This window comes from Maniola jurtina, chromosome 4 (assembly GCF_905333055.1).
Source record: "Maniola jurtina chromosome 4, ilManJurt1.1, whole genome shotgun sequence".
Taxonomy (NCBI): Eukaryota; Metazoa; Arthropoda; class Insecta; order Lepidoptera; family Nymphalidae; genus Maniola; species Maniola jurtina.
The window spans coordinates 10,041,514-10,069,368 of record NC_060032.1 but is presented as its reverse complement, the minus strand read 5'-3'; the positions used below and the strand labels follow the sequence as shown (position 1 = coordinate 10,069,368).

The following is a 27,855-nucleotide window of genomic DNA, read 5'->3' as shown; positions in this document are numbered from 1 at the left end:
TCTCGACGTGATAATTTCATCAAATCATCATCATTATCATCAGCCACAGCTGGACATAAATCGGTTGTGGGGGCTTCCAGACGCCACGATCTTGCGCCGCCTGAATCCAGCGGCTCACTGCGACTACTATGATGACGTCGGTCCACCTAGTGGTAGTTCTGCCAGCGATGCTCTTTCCGATGCGAGGTCACATTCTAGCACCTTGGGATCCCCATGTCTATCGGGCAACGTTTATCAAGTCATCACTCAATAACGTGACTTGTCTATACCTCATCTCTGTTTAGTGGAAACGTACCCTAAACCTGCCTTAATTACACTAAATGCTGTAACACATCGCAATAATCACAAGGTGCGTCAGGTCGAACATCCCACCCTTGCATACGGCTGCTTTGTCATTTGAAAATATTCGCGTCTTAATGAAAACTCTGCGCCTCCAGCCCTTACTAATGATGACAGATCTGAAAGGAGCTCGTAGTTCCCTTCGAGCCTCTCATTATGTGAACTGAACAACTCTCATTATTCTCGTAGCGAGTTCCCCATTTTTCCCGGTAAAGACATCTCAAATATTTTTATTGCATTATCAATATGGCTCGACGCCTACTTCTACATGAGTTCATAAATGCGCTTATATTATTATTAAAACGGGTAGGCACGTTATAATAAATATTATAATGTTTTTTAACATGTGAACTTATGAAAAAAATGTCTACACTATATACATACTAAGTATAATAATAATAATATTTAACCGGCTTTTAAAGTACGTCACTTCAATTCTCTTGTTGTATGTATTTACGATAAGTTGTTGGAAAAGTTGTACGCTAATCAGAAGGCATCCTTTATTGATTTGATACAATCTAAAATATTTCCTTGTGTTGTGAAGGCCCTTCCGCCGCTGCGCTAGGATATATATGTAATCCTAGCAATTTTGTAAACTTGAGTTGATATTCATAATCGAGTTACTCGTAATTCCTCCAGCAGAGTGCTTTATTGAAATATCCTGTTCTAAAACAGAAGTTATCTAAAGGAGGAACCACTACTACTATTAAACTTGAATAAGGAAGTTAGTTATCTACCAAGTTAAAATCGATGATCGCCTGTTTTCAGCTCGAACCAAGATGGATTTACTTCTATCGCATTTTACTTACTTTACACATTTCAATACTACTAAATAGAGAGTCCTATAATCCTCAGTGCTTAAAGACCAAAGTCTAAGAACAGTCCGAGTCATGGTCACTAATGGGTCTCATAAGAAAGCTCACAGACGAAGGGTCACTCAGCGGGTGATGAAGAAAGCTGTGCTTGGAGTTCTTCAACGAGATCGAATCAGCAATGAGGGAATCTGCAGCAGAACCAGATATCGACATAGCTGAACAGGTTTTGAAGCTGAAGTAGCAATGGTAAGACACATACTAGTTCGAAAAACTGATAGACGTTGGAATCCAAACCCCCGAGGTGCTAAAATAACGACTTTGCACCAGAAAGCGCAGTGTTGGAAGAACCCCCACTAGATGGACAGATGACATCAAACGAGCTGGAGGGAGCTGCTGAATTCAGGCGGCGCAAGACCTGTCACGGTCTTGGTGGAAGTCCTTACTAGACTTATATACAGCAGACGACGTTTATCGGTTGATAATGATGATGATGAAATACAGAGGCACGCTACGATATATTATATGCCTAGATGCCCAAATAATACATCTCGATTACTAGGATGATTAATATATTGAAAAAAAAAATATTTTCATTATAATTATGAAAAATGGTAGCCTAGATATTACAATTTTTCTGTTCAACAGAAGCGTGGAGTTTTTCATTAATATTTCAGAGGGATAAAAGCTGTGACGCTGTCCTACACCGGATATTTATTACGCTTTCACAGATTTCCACTTTTCATTGTGGAAATTTTCATAGGCAGGTCATTTGACCGAATATTTTTATGATTTCTATTTACCATTCTTTTTCAGCTGTAAAAAATTAAATCGTATGGCGAAATTTTTATAAGCTTAGCAGTCTACGTATTTGTATAATGCATTGGTTTGTCGGTTTAATGGTTCCCTATAACTCCTGAAAGTTGCCAAGTTTGTCGAACGAGGTGTTGGTTTCATTTATGGCCCTGATCAACTGTAAGTTTTACCACTGTTTTGTGTGGCACCCATGGATGTGGCACCATACAAATTTCAGCTCGTCGTCTCACAAAACTTCAGCCTTGCTATGATCCATCAGGGAGCTATACTGAAGAGATACCAAACAAAATGTTTTAACTGGAGAAATAAAATTGTGATTAGTTGAACTGACTGACTGGCATATGGACGTCTAGCTCAAACCATTGAGTCTGTTTAAGAACACTCGATTCTACTTTTTGAATATTATCTTGTTTAATAGCTCTTTGTACATTCAATTAAAAGGAATAATATTATACTGATTCATATTGAATCTGAATGAAATTGATTGAACTTTGATATCATGTTTTATAAACACACAACACAAATTTCTAAATTGCGAATATGGGTAAACAGTGCAAATGTTATAAAAGCAAAAAAGGTACAGCCAAATTCTGCCCATTAGCATGCAATATTTTCTGATAGATACAGTTGTATAAATACTCGAAAACACTTGTCTTGTCGTTATGCAAATAATTTGGCTACCGAAAAATAAAACAAAAATCATTTGTTTCGAGGAACTTTTCCCAGTTTTCCTTTTTCGAAAGTGGATATTTAAATTTTGCGCAGCGAGAGCAAAATTTTCAACTCATTCACATACCCTCGAAAGTTTAGTATACTATCCTGAACAGATCCTAAATGAAAGAGCAAAATGAAAAATTTGACAGCAAAACTCAAAATAATTATCTTAATTTGTCTACCTATACCTATTACAACGATAGAGCGAGAGCTTCAAAATCATTGTCAACGAAATAGATGTCCACTGCTGGACCTAGGTATCTTTTAGGGTCTACACACGCCCTGGTGTTGCGTCGCCTCCGTCACCTTAATTCAGCGGCTCCCTGCGACTAATTTGATGTCGCCCATCCACCTAGTAGAGGGTCTGTTTACGCTACGCTTTCCAATGCGAGGTCACCATTTAAGCACCTCGAGACCTCAATGTCTGTTCTAGCACGTTAAGGTCTGGTCAGCAAGTTTTTTGGGGGATTGGGCAACCTAAAAAAAGTTCTTATTTTTTTGTAATTGGGGTTCATAATATTTTCATTTTAATATATCATTATAACTTGTAAATCTGCGGGAAATTGAATGTCGCTCTGGACCTGCCAGTGGTCATGGGCGGCATGATCTGCCTGTTACTTAGCTACTTATTCTAAAAATATTTTCGTTTGACAAAATATGATTTATTAGGTAACAATGTAGGATCGAATGCCAATATACCTACTATTCAATGCCCACCAGTTAGCTCTCTTACATTATTTATAGAAGTAATATCATGTTTATACTTGTAGAGCTTCCGTCAATTCACAAGACAATTATGGTAAACAAAGTATTGTATTAAACCATCCAAACATAACTCTACAATCATAAGAAGCCCTACATACGACGTGACGTATAACTGATTTGATCCCTGATATTATCCCTCGTTTTAATAGATTGATGCAATATCATGTTGTAGTGTACCTAAATATGTAGTATAAGCTTTTTGTCACTTGATCCTTCTCCAAGATTTCATTCCACTTTCTTTATCTACGCCATGCTGGCGACAAAAACTGTAGGCTGCAACCAACTATTTATTGTCCGTGTAGAAAAGCCACTATTCGGGAATTCATTTGTACTGAAATTCGTTTCTCTAGAAAACAGTCTGTACAAATTGCACTGAAATTCGGTTCTCGACAAAATATTACTGATATTATACAAGGTTTGTAAACCTTTAAATAAAACCACTGGGTCTAGAAACTTGATTAATCTCTATGACTCTTCCTTCTAACGTAGGGCATCACTAAGAAATGATTTTAGGAATTTACGAAATCTTTGGAATTAATACCTAAATCCACGTTAACGAAATCGCTAGAAGCAGCTAGTTACTAAGATACGATGTTAAATCACACCTAAATAATAAAGATCTTTGCGAAATTACTCTACATTCATTATTGTTGCTATACGGTAAACAAAGGTTCAAAACTAAGCAAATATTAGTCGATTATGTGAGCATATGGCAGACCGAGCTCTTGAACAAAACAATCGAATTCATGATTCACTCTTGGCGAACCCCAACTCTTGCTGACTATACACGCACATATACAAACAAAATTTTAATAGCTTAAGCTTGGGGAAGGCATTTTTATTTAATCGTTACACCCGGCCTTGTTCGGAAGACATTGTTTCCTTTGGGCATGCACGATGAAACATGCCAACTTATTTTGATCGGTTAATTCAAGCACGAGGGGACTACAAATGCGGTAAAAAATATTTTTGAAAATTGCGGAACAAATTGTACAAACTTTTTATTGTTTACTCACCCAACTCGGATTCTTTCGGGTAAAATTGTTTTGCTATACGTACTACGCAATATATTCTTTTTAGTGGGAGTCTTTATTCTATCTACATTCATGAGCTTTAAGTCTTTGATTTTCCAGGATAAAAAACCTACGTGTTAATCATGAATTAAGTATATAAGCGCTATCCCTAGTATAACTTTCAGCTAAATCGGTTCAGCCATTGAAAGTTAAGGTTTTTCACTTTCATAATATTTGTAGGATATAAATTCAGGGTTTTAACAGCTTAATAATTTACAGCATAATGTTTTTCTGGGCGTAAAACTTTATAAGAAAACATAAACACTCTAATTTTATTTTGTGATATCTAATGGGCTAGGAAAAAATATTCACGTAAGTGGATCCGAGGAAAATGTTGATATTCTTAACTCTGAACGGATTAACATGAAGCAGAGGAAATAAAACCAATTCAAATAAGAAAGTAAGTGGACGACCTAAACAATTTCAATTCAACCGAATTCGAGACGAGAAAGGGATTTCCGACCCTACCCATAACCTTACAGATGCCGAACTAATAACCTTAGATCAATCGCCCCGAAGCCGAACGACTTCGCTGTAAATGAATTTCCTACAACGTGAAACAATGGGATGATTATTTGAAAAGATCCTTGTAACAGCTATGAGTTTACAGAACTACGAGTGATAATTCTTATAGTTATATTCTTGAGATGATTGGCTAAGTAATAGTTAAGGATTGGTGACCACATGTCACAAGACATTGACTTCGTGATATTCCAGATGCCTCTGCTGGCAAGCTAATGCCTCATGTGTGTAGGTACATATTATAAAAATATGATTATTATTTAGCTTAGTAAAATTCTTACCAATCACGTTGGTAACATCTTCAATCAAGTATCTATTATATTTTCAGTTCACTGTTTATATTTCACCATAACATGGAATGTTTTTGAATTTACATCTAGTAAAACATCAAGCACCGTTGTATATTTAAACGTCTACAGCAAAGCGAAGACACATAGCAAGGCAACACTGATCCTAACACTAATGTTCGCGAAATTATTGTTACAGCATTAAGTAAAAAAATGTATCTAGCAAACTAATTGTTTCCAAAGAGTTCTCGCTCAAGATCAAGCGACACAAGGCACAGCGCATATTATTATGGTCCAATGCAACACCAAAGTAACACCAACGAGGTATCCGATCAACCGCGGTTCACAGGATTCGCGAACGGCACGATCTTTTCCCGTCAAGTCTTTGTTAAGCGCGGTCCAGATCAGCGGCGCCAGCTGTGATCGGCGAGTTCGAGCGTGCGTCTGGCGACGGAACGATCGATGCCGGTAACAGATTTACATTTTCCGTAGAGAAAATCGGGAAAGTTTGTCACGTGCGTATCGAAGCGCGGGCGGTACGGCGCGCCCGCACGCCCGTAGTGCGCGGCGCCGAGTGCCGCCCGCCCTACCCGCACTGCCGCTGCCGGCGGACCGCCACAGCACAGCTCCTCACAAAAGACTTCCTTGCCCATTTACATAATCACTTAAACCGATACTATTAAAATCGACATCGTCTTATTTGAAGACCGCCGCCATCATTTAATTAATTGAAATCGTTTCTTTAACACTTTAACTAACTTGAACAATGTCTTCGTTTTCGATTTCGGGACATGTACTTAGTTTTAGAAATGAATAAATTGTACTTGGACTTCAAATATAAACACTTATAGCATTAAAGCGACGTTTATAAAATGGTTCAAAAAGTGTAAAGTGTGTTTGCTCGCGGAGGAAGTAGAATTGTATGCCGTGCTCGTTAAGGTCCCGAATGGTGCGATACTGTTGGGGGTGGTTAGGGTCGAGGCGTGGTAAATAGTTGCGCGGGGAGCGGTGTGAGACGTAGGAGTATCGATTTTGGCCACCTCACCCTCTCCCCTAGCGATGCGACAGTGTGAGTGCGCCATACGAGTCCTCATTGGGAGCACGTCGGTACACCGCGGCTGCTCTAATACTAACAAACCATCCACACAATACCGCAAGTTTGTGAAATTAGACCAATTGTTTGATGTCTCTTGTGGCAGCTTTTGATTTAAAATTATCTATTCATTGTTCCATCATTTTGAGTAAAAGTTTGGAAATCCTTTTTAACTAATCATGGTTATGAGAATGAAAATAAATCTCAATAATATCTATAAATCTCAATCATAATTATTTCAAGTACAATATTATACTCGTAGATACCCAAATGGTAAGCGAGTAAGATAAAGTTTAGGACACATGCATGAAGATATTTTGGCATTATGTATGTTAAAACTTTATGAAGTGAGAGAGGGCGGGCCGACCACTTGTGGATTGTGGAATACAATGTTTTTAAATACGGATATTGATCCAACATATTTGCTTACAGAGCATTAGCCTTTTGTACATGAAATAGTATTGTTCTATGTAAATTAATAGTTTTAAATGAAGAAATAAAATAAAACTCACCTTTCGTCCAGCTGGAACTGCGATGGCTGCTGCTGATAGTTTATTCTTCGTCCATACAGAGAAGCCCCACCTTCTGACATATAACCATCCATCATATCATTATTTCGCCCACAATCCATCTCGTTTACGTTTATCCTTCTCAGGCAATCACCATCTGACATATAGCCAGAGGCAATTTCAAGGTCACAGTAGTCGGGGTTAGAAAAACCGGGACCGTAATTCATACGCTCACGCAATCCCATGTTTTCCCGACCGAAATTTGCTTTAACGGTATTTGCGTGATGTGGATATCCAGGAATGTTTTTTTGTGCTAAACCAGTAGTTCGCATTGGCAAAGTTAAATGACTGTTATATCCTCGCAATAAAGGCCTCATAGGTAATACATTCATCAATGGGTTTTCATCGTCTCCTAGGGAATTATCTCGACAGTGTGTAGGAGTACTCGAGCGACTATCACTTTTGTCATATTCAGTTAACGTTTTATTCAGATCAAATATTGGCCTAGGACTGGGTCTGTCAATCAGTCTCTTCTGAGCTGCTTCTTTTTCTGATATTTCAGCTTCATTTATGACATCATTAATGTATGTCGTATTCATATCTAATCTTCTATTAGTGGCCATATTACTACTTTTAGATATTTCTGAACCCGATTCGCTAGATGGTCTGTATATAACACTTCCGTCACTAGAGTTTGATTGCTGTCCAGTCGTGCTGTGAGTGGAATTTGAATGGGAACTTTCTGACATTTGAGACGTAGGGTTTTGATTACCTGAGTTAGAAACAGGCATCGGAGAAACTGCTAGAGTTTGTTTCTGTGTCACTTCTTTACTCAAGTTAGACTGTTCTCTAGAAAACGGAAGAGCACTTACATTGTTTGTAGAATTTAAACTAGAATTACTTTGTATTGGACTTAATTGACTGTTTGTGCTTTTGTGTATAAGGTTATGCCTTTCATCTTTTGATATTTTCGATGTTCCTTTTACTGCAGCAGTTGGTTTAGGAATTCCAGTCTGATTTTGTAATGGTAAAGTTGGTCCACTTGACGGCGAAGGAGACTGCGATTGATTGGATTGATTTTTCGTATTTTCATAGGTCTTAAAGTCCATACTATTTTCTGTTCGTTGATCGTTAAGCTTCATTTGACTTCCAGACACTTTTACCATTTTTGACTCAATTTTTGATTTAGAACTTCTACAATGATCATCGAATTGATTTAATTTTGTGTTACTAGCAGTTTTAGGTGCCGATAGTTTAGTATCTCGGGCTGGTAGTTTGGGACTATTTCTTGATTTTTCATTGCTATTTGACTTAACATTTGATTTACTTAAGTTTGAAGAGCATTCTTTAACTACTTTTGAACTAACTAATTTTTTAACATTTTTACTTGATTTATCTTTAGATAAGGTATCATTCTGCTGTCTTATACTTTTAGGTCCTATTAGATTAGATGATTTGATATGCGTATTCGTGGCATTTGCAGATTCATTTAGGCTTAAGCTAGAATCAGATCTTTCACTTTTAGCAGAAGAGAAACCACTCGAGGAACTAGTGCGTTTTGATACTGCAGTACTTTTGCTATTTTGCTTCTCATTACTAATTTTATCTTTATTAAAAAGTTTTAATTTATCTAGCATGGACTGTTTCGTTGGTGTTCCATTCTGACTGTTTGTGTTTTGAGTATGTTGTTGAGGTTGGGCTAAGGTGGAAGGTATTTTACTGCCGGGTGCAAGCAACGATGAGTTAGGTCGAGATCTGTAACAATATAATATGTTTAACTATTTTTTTAACATTAACACTTCCTTATTACACTAAATAATAAGCTTAGCTTGTTTGGTATCTAAAATCAGGATTGACCATTGCATGGGTTAATTGGTAAAGTAAAGTGGTCGTGGGCAGGACACAGAACCAATCGACGTTGGAGCAGACGCATTCTGGTGTGTGGAAAGCGAGTACCGGTAAGCGTAGTGTGGGACGATCTCCAGCTCGTTGGATTGACGACCTTAAGAAGGTGCCAGGAAGTGTGTGGCTGAGAAAGATAGAAATGAATGCGCGTGTGGTAGGTAGCGTAGGTACTCTCTAAAAGAGGTCTAGCAATGGACGTATAGAGGCTACTGGATAGATGGTTGCATGGGTAATTCTATTTCACTTGAAATCCTTTGTTAAAATAATAAAAAATACGAACCCTGATGACGAGTTTGGCGCTCGTGGTATAAAACTGACAGCACCTTGACCAAGTGGACTTGTTGATCGACTAGAACTTGCTGACAGACCGCTCTTGCCTCCTGGAACCAATCAAATGATAAAAATTTAAATCCCTCCATTAAACTCAAAGTCTTATAGGTTATCACAAATCAAATGATATTTGTCATTACCCTGTCAATTTAGAAGATAACTATGATCAAATATTTTCAATACAACACGGGTGGCCCTCGGCCATGGTCCCTAAGTACTAATAGTAAGGCACAGAAAAAGTTCAATGTGTTATCATTACCAATTATTCTGAACCCTTGTACCCTATGCCCCTTTCCAATTTATCAACGCGAGCGGCAGCGGTCAGCTGACTATAAAGGGCCTTGTAAAATTGGTTGTCCATATTGATCCACACAATGTCGAAAAAGTAATAATAATTGACGTCATGCATATGAACACGGTTCATTATGACCCCCAATATGGTACATTAGAAAGACAATGCAGTCGAACCATAAAATATTATTCTGTTATTGATTATCCTCAATCCCAGCTACTAACCTACCTATATCATTTGCATTAACTTTAAATAAAGAATTAAGGAAACTAATATATTTATCTGATTGCTTTATTTCTATTCCTACTCTATGGCTTTCTCCCCCAATATTAATCAATTGTATTTGATTGAAAACAAGTTTATATAACTACCTATTTAAAACTATGGCACAACTCTCTAATTAAATATTTATTCCTGGTAGCCTACTACCTAAATTATGTGTTTTTTTCTCACATTATTTTTTATGTTGGAAGCATAATACATATTTATATTTTCTGTTTACAACTAACGTCGGTGACATAAACAAAAGGATTTACAAATATTTGCTCAATCATTTTAAACCATAATACCATTTGCATAAGGTTAATTTTATTGAAACAATTGACATTACTGGACTATCACTACTTGTACAAAGTGCTTACTGAGAATACGAGTTGCAGAAGGAAATCCTGCGTCATCAGAATGATCTCAATCAAGAGCCAGCATCCGTTCTTTATTCGCCGATCCATCACTTTAACATCACCGGTCACCCACTAGAGTATGCCTATTATTTATCTAGCGTTGCTAGGTATGTTCTTGTATCAATACTGCCCTATCAGCCTTTACCTAAGAAGCCGTTGAGTGCAAAAAAATATTTATTTATTATTTGATTATTATCGCTAAAACGTGAACTGTTTCAAAAAAAGAATGATTTGTAGGACCAAATTAAAAACTAACTTAAAATCTTGGTCCTACATAGGATGCTTTTTGATTATTATATTAGTTTATGAAACTTCAATGTTTTTAAGCGATTACTTACTTAATTAAAAAATATTTTTGCATTTATCGGCTTTTTGGTTAAAGAACTGAAGCGTAGATTCTACCTGCAACTTGTATACCAACCTTATACAAAAGTTGTTTTTAATAAACCTTTAAAACAACTTTTGTTAATGAGGTTTATTTACATTTCTTTTACTAACCCGCTAATTAAAAATGAGGAAATATGATACTAATCGTGCGTAACTCTCCGTAATAATTGCTTGTTAATGAGTAAGGAATTTGTCTGGAGAAAGCGGTGAATCAGCGCTGGCCATCTTGAACTTAATGCCCTATATGAGGCAAAAACGAGAATTTCCGATTATTTTAATTTTATGAGCCAAAAAAACTGATCCGAAAAGCTCATTAATTTAAGTTGTTTAACATGATGTTGTAATAATTTTCTTTTATCGAAATCGAATAAAACTTCAAAAAGAAACAGCTAAGTACTAAAAATATAACAAAATCTTACACTACTGGTTCGTAGACGTTCATTGATACTAAGTATCTCATTTTAATCATAACTAATTAAGATGTTTAATACAGAGCCGTCTTAATCCACACATGCTTCTTTATGTCTAAAAATAAACTTACAATAGGATTATCTGCACCATCACGAAACAATAAAATTATGATTTCCACTTCTAAGTTAACGTTTGAATTGTGCCAATGATCATTTTTCAATTTAACTTTTTACCAACACAAGTAATAACGAATAGTTAAAATCACCTGAAACTTTTCTTGTTTTTTATTGGTCGGTAGGTAAACAAAACTTTTCAAATCTATTGGTGATTACTATCAAAAGTTAACCGTATTCCTAATACATAATACCACTTTCTTAGTTTTATTTTCTTTCTCATTAGAGTTTATTAGCACGTTTTTAATCAATTTTAATTCAGTTAATAAGTTAGCTTTTTAAATTGATCAACAGAAGAGTGCCCTGTTCGAGAAGTGCACATTAACTGACGGTGCATCTGCCTGGAGAGCCATCAGCACACGATCGTTTGAACGCTAAACGAATCCTAAGATTATTTTCATTCAGTGACTCGTGAGAGTCATAACAAGTGGCTGTAATCATAAGTTTATTGACAAGTGTCAATTTATTTTAATGGATATATCCTATTGAATATGTACGTGAAAGTTTTACGAAAAACAATGCTATAGAATTTTCACGTCACGGTCCTGTGAAAGCTTTTATAACGCTGTGTGATAATAATTTTCTAAATCAAGCGTAATACACTACATATTATACTACATAATAGTTACTTAAATAAGTTTAAAAAGAAAAATTTAGACAAAATATACATAACATTACGTCATCGTAACTCGTATTTAGAGACAGACGTCTACTGCTGATCATAAGGCTCTGTTGTAGACTTCCATACGTCATGGTATCGCACCGCCTGAATTCATTGGCTCAATCATCCATGCAACTTTAAAATGGTATCAGCAAGGGTTATCTTCGGATCCATTCTTTGGTTACCACAACATTTATGGCCGACGATAAATGGATGATGTTCTCCACTTATCTGGATAAGCGGAAAAGTGAATAAAGCTTTAGGTATGTTGTTCCTCTCGATCTCGTTTTCAATTTGAGTGATCTCTACGGAGTGCCAGTCTACGACTAATAAATTGAAGTCAAGGATTGCGATGCTTTTTATTTGTTAGTATACCATGATTCGAAGCGTTAACGGTTATTTTTAACCCCCGACCCAAAAAGAGGGGTGTTATAAGTTTGACGTGTGTATCTGTGTATCTGTGTCTGTGTATCTGTGTATCTGTCTGTGGCATCGTAGCGCCTGAACGAATGAACCGATTTTAATTTAGTTTTTTTCGTTTGAAAGGTGGCTTGATCGAGAGTGTTCTTAGCTATAATCCAAGAAAATCGGTTCAGCCGTTTGAAAGTTATCAGCTCTTTTCTAGTTACTGTAACCTTCACTTGTCGGGGGTGTTATAAATTTTTAATTTAGACTTGTGCTTATATTGCATATTTTTCAATTATTATATTGCTGTGTTAAACACTCGCTAACTTTTTCTGTTAACTGCTTAGCGAGACAAATGGCGCTGGAACATAAGTATTATCTAGACTATGACGTGACTATGAGAAGATCCGTAGAAGAATCAAAACTACCAACACACTCAACAGATTGCGAATCTACTGGTCACATTCTTCAAAGAACCTAAAATTCTTTTTAAGCCGGGCCCATTAGTTCCATACTTTATAAAACAAAGTAAAGCTTTTCACTTGATATTTCACTTAAGTATATGAGGAGTTAGCTGGTGTTCAGCGCGTATGAATTCCAAGCTTCCGCTAGCGTTTTATTGATAGGTGCATTCATTCTTATCAACTTCAACTATCTGCAGTTGCAACAATACCGACTGCATAATTTCAATCAAGAATTTAAAATTCAATATTTTTGAACAGAAAGCTTACAAGGAAGAATGAATCTAAACATTGTACAGCTGTGTGTCCTATATTTATTTGATAATGTTACACGTGTTAGCTATACAAGTACCTACTATTTGCAAGTCTGTTTGTACCCAAGCCCCATTTGTCACGGCACGCAATGTGCTTTGTGAATCATGTTGTATTAGGTGTCTACGAATACGTGCTTTTGTAATCTAACTACATATTGCAATATTAAAATTAAGAGATTGAGTAAGGCTGCCCATGTTCTGCTCAAATTCGACTATTAAAGTTTTTAATCTTCTTTAACTCTATTCGTTTTGAGCTTTTAATTGTTTAACCCACCCAACTTATTGCCCTTGACTCATTGCAACAGGGGTCAAGCCTTCTTGTATGTACTTAAGCGCTAGCTGTACTGAAGGTCCTTGGCGTGATGTCAACTCAACGTGAGATCATCATGTGGCAGGGGTTCTGCCTCTCCCTCGGGGTTTGGTAGGGAAGTTCAATAGGTAACTTAATATTACTGAGTAAGTACCTATAGTCTTCGCTTCTTTTTATACATATAGTAAGTATTAAAGTCGTATGATCAGAGTTTAACTTACTCAACTCTAACTCTAATCTAGAGTGCAAATGTCAAATCCAGAATGCCAAAATATGAGCACCCGATTTTGGAAGTGAATTAGTGGTAAATGCCAATAGATAGGTAGTTTCAAAGCAGCTATTTATAGTTTATACAATCTATATCTATTTCAAGTGGATAAAATATGAATTTTATGTAAAGGTAACATGATTAATTTAATGAAAAACTTTTCTTACCATGCACTGGGGTAGCGGGTAGCGGTCGCTTGTCCGGTGGCGCTCTCCGCACCGCCGCGGCTGACGCCGGCAGAGGTATCGATGTCTGCAGCACTGACACCTGCCTGTGAACAAGACGAATACCTTATTGTTTCTGTTGCCATAGTAGGAGTTAGCTACCTATCAGAACATTTGTCCTTATGAGGTCCTATCCACTAGCTTACACATATAATGTGACCAGACAGTCCTAAGTTAACATGATAAACAATATTATCTATATCCAAGTTTCCATATCGGGAATGGAGGCAAGAATAAAACCCACAACAGCATAATACTTTCAACCTATCAGTTGCAACCATTAATGGGATTTAGATGAGACACGTCGTGGGGTTTTAGTCGGTAAGAGTCCGACAAAACCTCCGAGTCTCCCCGGGTGCGGTGGTATCACGGAACAGAAAAAACAGTTTTTTCTGTTCCGTGGGTGGTATCCATGAGGATTTCCCCACGAAAAAAAGGGTTATTAGATACCTCGCTGATTATGTTAAAGTTTTTTGTGCCAATTTTAAACAGCAATAATCTCACAATCGTCAAAACGTATCTAGATTCTTGAGCAGAACTACAATCAAGGCAAATTACCATGATAATTATCATCATCATCATCGATGCCTCGGCTCACTGCTATTGCACCCAAAACTTGCAAATTGTGAACCCCTAAGAACCATCTGGTAGCACTAGGTACTTCTTATATAATAATAATAAAGCAACACAGAAGAACCACAAAACTTAAGTACCTACTTTCAGCTTTTTCAGACACTTCTTCAAAATCTCTTACAGGCTCTTGGGCTATAAGTGAGCTTTCATATAAATTATTAATGTTTGAGAAGTTTTCGACATTTTCCTAAGATAAAGTCGAAAACTTACAGTCTTAAATCAACAGTAAAATACAGCAAGTTATACTTCTAAAAGCTTTGTTAGTCCTGTGTTTTTATTAAATTAGGAATTGCTAAATCGCCATATTTTTAAATAAATTATAGGATACCTACTCTGTAGTTTTTATATTTTGAAAGTGGAAATGGTACTTTAAAAGCTTTGTGTTTCATCTTAAAAGAAAATAAGGATCTCACTCACGATAATTTTAAAGCTAAGATATTCCGAAACCGCTTGAAATTCAATTTCTTTTTAGTTTTTAACGTGCTTGTTTTTAATTGCTAAATGGACACCTGATTTCAGTTCATAGCAATGTCGTCATGTTGCAATAAGTTCTGATACTTGTTCACAATCCTTCACGTTCAAACTTCGAAAGGTAAAGCTGCACTTCTGCGCTTGCGATTTTCTTTACGTAATGTTGCTACTACTCACGAGATGTCGCTACTGAATCGATAAGCTTTCAAGTTACGGTTCAAGGTTCAAACTTTTAATCACAAACTATACAAAATAATGAGCCTGGTAGACTCCAAGACTACCCCCAAAAGATTTAATTTTATCGGTCCATTGCATGGGCGACCTTCTTCGCTCTCTAGTGCCCTCCACCTTGTCCTAAACCATAATATGAGTATGAGTGTACTAGAAGCTGCGTTGGACAGTTGACACGCTTCCGTCCCAATATATCGATGTTAATTGCGCATTGTGTATGGCAGGCTTTAAGGCGATTTTTATTTCAAGTGTCGGAGGACTCAGAGAACAAAAGCCAGTATACGTATTAGTATTCAACAAGAGAAGCTTGAATTAGTCCACGTTTTCGTTAAAGTCCACCACACCAGCGCAACGGTATCGCGCGTGACGGTGACTTCCGGGGCGGTACGGCTCGGAAATTGAGTCTGTCACGCTCTGGACATACAGAAATATTATAATAGTATGTATGAAATGAAATATCAAATACCTAGGCTTTTGTATCTATAAACGTATTATAGTCTGTGAAACGGTTCATTCGCAGTAGGTATACTCATGAAATGAAGATGTTTGATAAAAACCGAAAGCTTGCTATTTAATCTGCTATTAATTTTTTAATTTTAAGATTGTCTTTCATGTAAATGAACTTCTGTCCTTTTTAAGAACTCTTTAAACATATCTTTGTACTTACAAATGATTTGGGTGTATACAAGCATCTAGTTTTAGCAGGATTTTTAATTGGTTATTGTATATTTTACTTGCGGTTTAGATTTAATTGCTAGTATGCAAAATAATGTTTGTTCCCTGAATAAATAATGTAAATTGTGCTAGTAATAAGCACTGCATTTTCATTTTGAAATACCAATATCAAAGAGGTCACGGGTGAGTGCAATTTCCGAGAGCCGCTCGAAAATGACACTGTCATATCACAATGGCTTGGGCCTAAATTAAATGGAGCTTTCAACAGCGTCACTCTAGTGAAACCACGGATTTTATCGACTAAAACTCAAAACCGACTGCTAAGCAATAGGTAATTAAGCGTTTCAGTAAGTACAATGCCGATAACTTATATATATCAATCGTTATACCTACTTTGAGTTAATGCATGATAGGTAATTTCTTTCATAAGTGATCCTATAATGGACAACCATACTGCAGTGAATTTGATAATTTTATAGTCATAATTGTATGGAAGTTGTTGGTGTAAATAAATAAAAAATCAAACAATCAGTCTGTTTCCGTACACCGCTGGACATAAGTCTTCGCAAAAGCACGCCACCACACTTGGTCCTTTACCCTACTTATCCACCCACTTCCCACTACCTTCTTCAGGTCATCGGTCCAGCCAGTTGGGGGTCGTCTCACACTGAGCTTACTCTCTAGAACACGTCTGCCCCAGCAGCCATCGATTCTGCGACAGACATGCCATACCCACTACCACTTCAACTGTTTGTTCAATTCGTTGAGCTTTGTCTAATGTCGGTTACTTTGGTTCTCTAACGGATTTTCTCGTCACTTATAACCGAATGTATGATAAATAAATAACCAAAAATTAAAGTGCTCCGAGCCCTTCCTACGATGCAAGAGCTCGATAAACTCAAGTGAGTGTTAACTCCAGTAAGTTTAAAATCAAGTAAAAAAAAATAGTGTTGTTACGTGTATTGTTTAACAGTTAAAATTAATTTAAACGAAAACTTATAGAGATAAGAATCCATAAAAGCAAAACATTAAAAAAAAATGAAAAACGCGCCTAAAACATAAAAGTCCAACTAGCAATTAAAACCACCAAATGTTCTGTAAACAAGCATGCAAGTGTAAATTAAAAATTTATAACACCCCGACAAGTGAAGGTTACAGTAACTAGAAAAGAGCTGATAACTTTCAAACGGCTGAAACGATTTTCTTGGATTATAGCTAAGAACACTCTCGATCAACCCACCTTTCATATAAAACAAATTGATTAAACTTGGTTCATTAGTTTAGGAACTACGATGCCACAGACAGGTACACGGATACACACGTCGACCTTATAACACCCCTCTTTTTGGGTCGGGGGTTAAAAATATTGCATAAACTACTTACAAAAGTAAATGTTAAACTTTAAAAGTTAGTTGCTCCGAGATCTTAAGGCAAAGTTTAATTCACCGCTATAAAAGGCAAAGCCCTGTTCATTGTTTAGCCTGTACTACATACCTTCAAGGAACACGTCGAGAGAGATCAAAGATTATTTCTCTTTTACGATATTGATGATATGCTTCGTAAAGATCGTCGAACTGTGACTTAAATCAGGCTTGGATATTTTTAGAATGCTGAGCTAAGTGAACTAGGTGTTCCTATTTTCACTCCGATGTTGTTGAGACTTAACAAAGAGCACTTGGTCACGAAATGAGGTGGATATGTTTTCGTTTGGATATTGTTTGCTTATTGGTTTCGCTTTTAAGCAATGTTTTCATTAAGGCATTCGTAATAATTGAGGTGCTAAATTATTGTGAGTTCGCGAGTTATCGCATTCATTTGATAATTATGACTTTAAGAAACTTATAATTTTTGCCATGCCATGACGCTTTCAAAATAGATGATAAGTTATTTTATGACAGAAAAGGACAGACCGTGGTATGGTGCGCGCAAAACAAGTAGTCCAATCTGAATACGAAGCGTATGAAATACGTCTTATTTACTTAATTGAATTTTTAATTCATTATTCGGTATAGGGTTAACTTTCTACAACCAGGTACTTTTAAAATATAAGGCTTGTGACTTATTTCGTTTACGAGCTAGAGACCTGTGTTAAACGGACAGATACACAGATACAAGACACACAGACAGACCGACACACCGCAAAATTACCTTTTGGGTACGAAACCTTAAAAGCAGATCTCTACCGGGCTTGTGTATTTAAGCCGTAGTCTATGACATGCCCAAACTCCCATTTTATAACTTCAGATTGGACTACAGTCGACCTCCGGTAATCCGACAAACATTTTGCAGGGCAGTGTCGAACTATCGAATTTGTCGGATTATAGAGTACTGCCAAGGGTCACCGCTAGAGCTGATCTCTTATAGAGATAAGTGCTTCCCTGTCCACTTTTTCTTTATTTTTATTTTTATTGTTACAACTTTCTGGTACAAATAAAAAACAAATAAATTCAATAATAGACATGTCGGATTACAGGGGGTGCCGTATTAGACAGGGGCCGGATTACCGGGGGTCCACTGTACTTGTTTTGAGATCAGTGTATAAATAAAGTTCTTCTGACACTTGATTTATGGACAAAACGCCATAAATATATCAATTACAAGTAAAATTTTCAAAATATAAAAAACCCCCGACACATTTTTATTAGAATTTGGCTGGACACTCATTTGTATTGGTCGGATAGTAATAACCGGTCTAATAAGAAAACCAGAAAAGAGTTATAACTTTCAAACAGCTGAACCGATTTTTTTGAATCATAGCTAAGAACCCTCTCGATCAAGCCACCTTTCAAACAAAAGAAAATAAAATTAAAATCGGTTCATTCGTATAGGAGCTACGATGCCACAGACAGATACACAAATACACATGTCCAACTTATAACACCCCTCTTTTTTGGTCGGGGGTTAAAAACATGTCGTCTTTAGATGTTTCTCTTACTTACCTTCTGACTTCTGGCGAGGTTGGTAAACTCCGGGATTTTCTGCTTTTACTGTTTTGCCGATGATGACCTTGCCCCGAATTTGTATTTCCCATTGTTGATTTATTATTTCTAATTTAATTAATATCACACTTACTTCACTTCATATTTGTTTTAAGCACTTAACTTTATAAGTTTCAGTTCCGTTTTTACATGAATCGGTCATGTTGTTGATGTTTATTTTAGTTCTTAAATTAACTTGTTCTAAATTTTTCCTGTACGATGTACGAGTAAGTAAAGATATTAAATGTATGGCGTTGGTGATTTGAAACTGTAACTAAACTGTTTGGAACTGTAAGTAAAGTTTGTCGTTCACTACTCAACAGACTAAAGTTATTTTGTACCTATACGTCGAAATCGCATATAAAACATTGGAAAATCGGGATTTTTCCGCACGATTTCCAGCTAAATAACAAAAACCAGTGACCCAAAAACTAGCCTAGCGCTATTCAGTAGTATAAAACGACCTAGATTTTACCGGTATTTAAATAAGGTCTGCCCCTATCTCAAGGTACCTACCTAAACCAAGTCGAATTAACGTTAGGAACAAGCTCTAGGTATCTCTGACCAGGTCAGCGGCAGCGCCCTGGTCATAAGACTTTCATAAGGTACCTAGACTTTTTTAAGACCGAGTTTTTAGGAACTATTAGTTAAGTAGGTACTAGCTTATGCCCGCCACTTCGTTCGCGTGGGTATAGTTTCTTATATCCCGTCGGAATTCTTTGATTTTCCGGGTTAAAAAGTAGCCTATATGTTAATCCAGAGTAAAATCTAATAAAGTAAAATCTGTTTTCCAGTAGTTTTTGCGTGAAAACGTAACAAACATACACACATACACACTCACCTTTATAATATTAGTGTGAAGTGTGATATTAGCGTGATTACGATTTACGCAGCTCGAAACATTCTGAGGGGTTTCTAAGCATTTCGGTCGTCATAGCCTTTAACCCCTAGCCAAACCCCACAAATACCACGTTCACCATCGATTGAAGCATAGCTGGAATTGCAAAGGTCAGATCGATGGGTCTATACTGAGCATACTTTGAATACCAATACATCAATATACCTACGAGAACAGAGGACCGAATTATACAAGGAACTAGTTTATGGTCTTGTAACACGCCCATACAATCGCTTTGTACTATCATTGATAGAGTATCATAGTTGTACTATCTTTGTGTAATCTTTAACATGTACAAAGAAGGAATAATATTTTGCACCCACACAAAAAAATCCCGAACCTTGAGTGTAAGTTTTTAAAATCAAAAACTTGACGACAAAGTTAATGTACCTTTCTATGTTCAATCTAAGTAGAGACGGTGAAGAAAAACGTAAGGAAATCTGCTTAGCTGAGCGTTCTCCATAATGTTATCAAAAAATGTGTGCCAATCCGCACGAAGTTATTACAACTTAGAAGTAGAGTAGTAAAAAAAGTAGTAGTATTGGAGCTCAGTCAAAATAGTATATCATTTGTACGTACTTATAGTTCTCTCCATTGTCATTGTTAAAACTTAAATACCGTCAAATATCGTGCTATAACAATCAACAAATTAATGAGCTAATGGTCCCCGTGCGAGGGGACTGAACGATTACATATTATTGTCTCCATTCAAAGAAGAAAGGGCACAAAAAAGGTTTAATTACTGTGTCGCGGAGAGCTTATAGTTCAACAACCTTTGTACGAGACGTTTCAAATCACGATATTCCAAATAACAGCAGAAAAAGGTAGTCAGCCATACTTAGGTGCCAAGGTGTACCTAAGTATATGCTTCGTTCTTTGACTAGGATTACCTACTTAACTATTTATATAGATTTTCGCCTATTTTCATGTAGTAGGTACGTTGTTCTTTCCCTTCTATTCTGAGCTGTTATATTTATACCCGCAGACAAGAAACAAGCATTTGACATTCTCATCTATCATGATGAGATTTAATAGGCGCATTAATATAATCATCTTGAACAATTTACTAGATATCTATTTTTGGCCATAAATGCAATTTTATTCAACTAGCCTGAGCCTAGAATCGCATATAGACGATAATCCAGTTTGCATGTATTATGCAAATAAACGATAAACGAACTATTGTTATATTATTGGAACTGAACAGGCCCGGTTTAAGTGCATTATCAAAATTATCATGGCGGCGATTGTGGCCAAACCCAATGGACCATGTTTGGCATTGGCAGGCAATGCAAGCCTCAATGCAATCGATGTAATTTGTATCACAGCTAGAGTACTGGTAAAAGTAATAATATAATCCATATCCATATTCCATAATCCATAATAATAATCCATATCCATATAAAAGCCTCAATAGCTCAACCGGTAAAGGAGTGGACTGAAAACCGAAAGGTCGACGGTTCAAACCCCGCCCGTTGCACTATTGTCGTACCTACTCCTATCACAAGCCTGACGCTTAGTTGGAGAGGAAAGGGGAATATTAGTCATTTAACATGGCTAATATTCTTTAAAAAAAATATTCTCTACTAGGTAGGTACGTACCTACTTAATACGTATTAATATTTTGAACGCGAGTATGTTTGCTGGTCTGTTAATTTAAGGGCTTAACCGCTGGACCTATCTAGTCAAAATTAGGCACAGAATCAGCCTGTATCCTAGAGGCGAACATAAGATTCCTTTTATCGTGGCAAAATAAGGTAAAAAGCACCTTTTGTATGGTAGTCCTCAGCTGACGTTTGTTTGGAGGCAAAACTAGGAGTGACAATGATCAATAGCAGTATTCGATGAAAACAAATCTTTGGATAAGTATGAAATGATTTCTATTGTGTTGATTGTTTTTTTTTTGTCACACATCACGAGATTTGAATGACAAAATACGTTATTATCGACATGAATAGTGTAATAAAACAAATCAATCGAGAGGGTTTGGTTATTTCATTGTGGAGCCTTCCGTTAGAGTTTTAACAGCTATTGGTATAGTGGAATGGATCTACCGGTTGGACGAATAGTTCATTTTAATAATTATCCTTGTAACGAAGTATACTAACGTAACGTAATTTTTATTTAAATTTTTAATCATTTGATTTCAAAATTAGATAAGTACATCACTAGCTTTTCCCGTGAAGGTTTTATGAAGTACCGTAGAAATTTTAAAATCATTTCTAAGAGAGGACTGGGAATATATTATGTAGGTACACGTTATTCAAATATAAAACCTCCGTGCAAAATTTCAAGAGACCCAATGATTTTTCGCTGTATGTTGTTATATCAGTCAGTGTCTCATTTTATACACAAACCTACTAGATGATACCCGTGACTTTGTCCGTATAGATTTAGATTATTTAAAAAATATTTAAGCCGGGATAAAAAGTAGCCTATGTTCGTCCCTGGGGTACAAGCTACGAGTATCTCTGTACCTTTCGTCAAAATCGGTTAAAAGGATGGGCCGTGAAAAGCTAGCAGACTGAAAAACTCACTTTTGCATTTATAGTATACTAAAGGATGCCCGCGACTTCGTCCGCGTGGATTTAGGATTTTAAAGATCCCGTGGGAACTGCTTGATTTTCCGGGATAAAAAGTAGCCTGTGTCCGTCCCGGGATATAAGTGAAAAGTTAGCAGACGGACAGACAGGCAGACACACTTTTGCATTTATTATATTAGTATTGATTATATTTAAAAGGATGGATATTAGATTATTAAGGATGGATTCAGTGGAAATATGAAAGACTTTCAAGCATAATACCTCCTCCAAGATAAACTGCCATAAGTGCGGTTAAATACACCTCTAAATAATTCATGAGCGTTTCACCTAAGCACCGACGTTCAAATCTTCTACTGCTATTATATCTGCACTTACATATAATGACAATGGATAAATCGTATTGGGATTTCAGAACGTTGGTGAAATGTCAAAGGGGACGAAATCTAGATTTGTGTGTGATTCATTGCGGTTTATATTTGTGTCCGTTTTATTTTTTTCCAAAGATGACATCACTAAACAAAGATGTGTATGGAATTCGGAAATAATGTGGCGACTCACAAAAGTTATGCAAAGAAAAAAAAACTGAATGGGGAAAATCGTTTCACAAATTAAATATTTGTACAGCCATAGAATTAGGTAAATACCTACCTACTATTGGAAACTTTCTTAAAATTGCAAAGTAAACGGACGCACTAAAATTGTTAATAATGATTGTCAATGGTTTTTTTTATCATCAGCAAATAAGAATCAGCTGTATATGATTCAATATTTATTATTATGGTTAACATTAAACACCCTTTGAATTTTTCCCAAAAAGAAAGAAATAAAAGTCGCTTAAATGTGCTGCTATTGCAGATGGCGTACGTTAAAAATGATTCAATAGAAAATATCAAATGCCAACTTATACGGAAATAAGTAGACAATATTCAAGTCTTTCTTATTATCTGCAGAATGGAAAAGAGCAAAGCCGCTAAAATGCCTGTTAACGATTCACTACCTCAGCCGATGTTTATTAAAGACTGTGTTTCTCTCAGAGCTTCTCAAACAAGTTACCCGCCTATGTTCGACAGCGAATTGCTTTTCGTAGAAGCCGAAGCCGCAAGGCTAGCACGGTCGCCGACCTATGAATCTATACCTAAGTACATTCAATATGATCCTTATGGTATATGTGATAAGTTCTACAAGAGTACCCTATCTATTAAAGTAGTGCACGTTTTATGCTAATTTATGCTTGATATATTTCCCAATACAGATTTAGGTATCCCTAGAAAGTCGTAGACAAAAGCGCTGCATAATGTTAAAATGTGCTCTTACCTTAAAATAAAATTATACTTAGGTAGGCTTATTCATGGGTTCAAGAAAAGTTTCCAGTGCGATCCTAACACAAACGTTGTTTAGTTCTCGTTCTTGAAATTAGGTAGGTCGATATCAGCTGTGTCTGTGGTTTGCCAAACCGAAAAATGTTTTGTTTCAAAGTTACACGGGCTTAATAATTTGTATGTAAATCTTGAAGATTTACAAATTACTCCTATACACATTACACTTTACAGAAAATTGTAGAAACGTCTTCAACTTGTGTATAAAATTTTATTGCGCTTGATTGGTTACTATTCAAAATGAGAATCGAACTACGCTTGTTTGGAGTGCGCAACGAATAAACTATAGGTATATAACTTTAGTCCCTTCTCCCTACATTCCTCAAAGCTATATTTCTAAGATAATTCATGTCATTGTAAATCATTTCACATCCCGTATGACATCGATATTATTATTCAATATCAATATTACAATATTATACAGCGTATTGAGCATTGTATGTAAATGGCTGCGATCTGAGGTTTATTATGTTCATTTTATTTTGTAACATTATCTATTAGACACTTCGTAAAATGGGACTATAATTTCTGAGGATGGCTCAGCAAATATTGCAAAGATTGTTCACATAAAAGCAAATTAATTAAGCCTATACAATACCCAGCAATAAACAGGGTTGTCGTTATGTGGAGGGTAGGGTAAGGGGATAGCAGACTGTGTTGGGGTCCAAGTTGTAGAAGATCTGTGGTTTACTTTACTGTCTTGATATAGAGGCTAGATTAATTACTTAAAAAAAATGTCTTTAGTCTATAATAAAATTATCCGAGCTAGATCGTTCGATCGATCGTGAACATTGCGACCAAAATCTGATATCCATTGATTGACAGTGATTCTTCTTAGTAGGGTGTCTCTTTTAAGGAGATCTGTCGAAAAATTGAGGCAACTTCACCCAAGGCTACAGCAGCTCTGAACAATGACCGGGTACTTGTAATTAAACCCGTGACAGATTTTAAGATGTTTTTCTCCGTTTCACACTCGTTTTGCCATTCATCATACAAAATGCCTTGAATGATGAAGGTTATACACACTTCGTAACGGTGGTACTACGAAGTATTTGACCATTGACACTAACTTTTTCTTTTTCACAACTAGAAGAATCTTTCGTTTATTCCAACTCATTGCAAATAATGACTGAACAAAAAAAATTCCGTTAGCGTACATAGCAGTTGCATCGGTATCACTACCATTTGATGCCAGAATCTACAGAAACAAAGAAAGATTACCTCTTATAACCTAGGACACAGCATTACATAGCGAAATCTACTTTCATTATCCGAGTTCGTTAATGTTATAAAGCCTTTTGTGTGAAATTCCAACTGCGAAAAATCTCCGTTTATCATTGTGAAAATAATGTGATATCTCGTTTTTTAAATCACCTGTTCGTCCTATTAAGTGTTTTTGTGTTTTTCATTTTCCCGGGTGAGGTGTTGATGCTTTATTATTCTTACTGTGTTTTGTTTCACTTTTTACTGGCATTAAACATTTTTTTTTAATGAAGGTCTGCAGTCTTTTAGAGAATTACCGATTTCTTTCAAGCAACACACCGTGATAATAATAATACGTACAAATGTTAAATGAACATTAAGTGCCTAAGTATAGTTATCTAAATGATTTTAGAAATTAAAGATAACATTTTTTTGACTGCAGTCACTCCAAACAGTACCTATAGGAAATAATGCAGCCTAGGTGAAGCAAGCTTGCCTAGAAGGTCTTGAAGGTACCAATGTAGACAACTCATGGAGAAAACGAAAGTATTAGTAATGAAAATTAGAAACATTAACAATAGTATGGTCTTTTATCTCAAAATGTAGGTATGTCAGAAGACTTATATGAAGTACCTACTAAGAATATTCTCTGTATATTATACGTTATTTAAATAATAAATAGTTAATACGAGAGTTTTTCATATGAACCATTAAAAGTTTTACGCCCATCGCAAACAATTCCCTCAATTTTATTTTACTTGCAACTTGGATTCTTTCGCCATATATTTTCATTAAGCCTAGTCCATACACCTGTGGGTGTGACTTGGCGTTAATACAGATTTATTATGCCAGCCCCCTTGCGTTTTTGCAATTCAAGACGCAATTTATTCAAACTTTAGGTTACAAATCTTAAGATAGACGACCAATAGATTCAATATAGACTAGGGAAGATAAGAAATTATTTTTAGGTATGAAATTGATACATTAGGTAGGTACCTATACTATACATATTGATAGCAATTTTCTTGACCAAAAAGTTGAATTAAACTTAATTGTAGTCATTTTTGTAAGAAAACTATTACTCTAGATTCAGTCAAACTGTTTCAGAAAAAAGTTTCAGAGCTTAGTGTAGCAATAATTTTTGATAAAGATAATAAAACTAGGCTTGACAAAAACATGTGAAACTGATAAAGGACCAAATTCATAAGTTAGACTTATTTATTTATTTATACCAATAACTTAAAACCAAAACAATACCGTGAAAAAACGTGCACAAAGAATAACTTTTTCTACTGGTACGATTTCTTCCAAGCATCCCTAAAATGTGGTGAAATTAAATTAATATAATTAAGACCTTTAAGTTTTTAGTAAATGTATGTAAAATACGAAGCTAATCAGCTGAAAATAAAATAAAGCTAAGCGTTAAGCTTGTGCTAGGAGTGGGTACGACAATAGTGCAACGGGTGGGGTTAGAACCTCCGACCTTTCGGTTTTCAGTTCGCTCCTACCCGTATAACCGTTGAGCTATTGAGGCTTAATTAATAATGCATCGGTAACTGAGAACAAAGAAAATACAAGCAATGTAATGTACACAGTAGAAAATAATTTACATCAGGATATTCGCACATTATGTCAGTGTTGGTCGTATATCAGATTATAGAGCCAGCACGCAGAGTTTGTATCAATTATAACTAATTGACATTGATACATTGTGCGTAAATGGACCGCACAAATATTACGAATAGATAAAACTTGAATATAACGTATGCGCACTATGAAAATACACAACATAGGTAAGTAGGTTAAAAAAAAAGATTCCGACGAATTGAGAACCTCCTCCTTTTTTGAAGTCGGTTAAAAAACAAATGCAACTTCATCATCATCATCATGATTTACCCATCGTCCGCTCTTCTCAGACCTGGGCGCGTTTGGAACCCTCGTAGCTTTAGTTTTAAGTTAACGTAATAATTATTACCACTACATCGTTGTTTGATAATCAAGAAGTGTACCATAGTACCCAATGTGAATAAAAGACTGACTTTGACTAAAACCACCACACGCGCTTACTAGAAAATCTGCTATTAAAATAATCATCGGCTAAAGTAGTACCAATAGTTATAGTAAATACGATATTTATCGATTTTCGTGTGAACTATTGTTGTTCCCCGACGGGGGAGAAGAATCTTTGGGGTGGCGACCCCAGTTCCACCCACTAAACAAAGCGCACCAAAAGTATACATTCAGTTTTTTTGTCCCACTAACGTTTTAAACTGTCATAAACATTTCGTTTCTTTGACGATAAAAATAAGCTCGTGGTTTACTAAAAAAATATTTGGATGTAATAAACGTGACACGCAAGAATATGTGAAGCGTGTTTACTGTTTAGCGTGATAGCTTGCTCTTAAGCGATATCTTGGACTCGTAATCGTTCGTTTCGTGATACAATACAATGGTCTTCTATGCAGGGTCTATAGTTTACGCTTAATAAACTTAATCTATACTAATATCTACTTATTAAAAAAAAAAACAGGAATCATTTATTTGTTTGTTTGCAGTCAATCAAATTCTAATCGAAACTACTGAACTGATTTAATAATTATTTCAATATTAGAAAGCTAATTTATCCATAAGTGGCATCAAAGTGGCATCAATATCCTACCTACGAGTAGGTACCTACTAATATTATAAAAAGTGTGTCAATGTGTCTGTCTGTCGTTCTGTCTTCTAGCTTTTCACGGCCTTTCCATAAAACCAATTTTGACGAACTTTAGTAGGCACAGAGATGTAGGCTGCTTTTCCCCGGAAATAAAAGAGTTCCCACGGGAATTTTTAAAATACTTAAATCCATGTGGACGAAAACGCAGACATCATTTATATATTATAGGCTTAGCTTTCATCGTAAAGCCGCGGCATAGGCTATATTTTATCCCGAAAAATCAAAAAAACCTAAACTCACACAAGCATGGGCGAAGTTTTGAGAATGATGTGGTACGTACCTACTTATTCTATAAAGTTTTGTCAAATAAATATTGTTGTTAGGTACAGGTTACGCCTGACGCCTTGTATACGCTTAGGTATGTAATGGTTATGTGATAG

The 27,855-nt window shown here is 36.1% G+C and overlaps 1 protein-coding gene across 13 annotated transcripts in view; it reads right to left on the bottom strand.

The window, feature by feature from the left end:
- LOC123864577 (protein sickie) overlaps window positions 1-27,855 on the bottom strand; it is a 286,107-nt gene that overhangs the window by 83,782 nt on the left and 174,470 nt on the right. For 9 of the 13 annotated variants that reach the window (XM_045905134.1, XM_045905125.1, XM_045905126.1 and 6 more), the window contains exons 4-6: window positions 13,695-13,798; window positions 9,116-9,215; window positions 6,934-8,685 (exon numbers count right to left, since the gene is read on the bottom strand). In XM_045905134.1, coding sequence (XP_045761090.1) covers window positions 6,934-8,685; window positions 9,116-9,215; window positions 13,695-13,798 — 1,956 coding nt within the window. Of the gene's footprint in view, window positions 1-6,933; window positions 8,686-9,115; window positions 9,216-13,694; window positions 13,799-18,700; window positions 18,952-27,855 lie in introns of all 13 variants that reach the window. The other 4 variants (XM_045905135.1, XM_045905138.1, XM_045905136.1 and 1 more) reach the window with 3 other exon arrangements.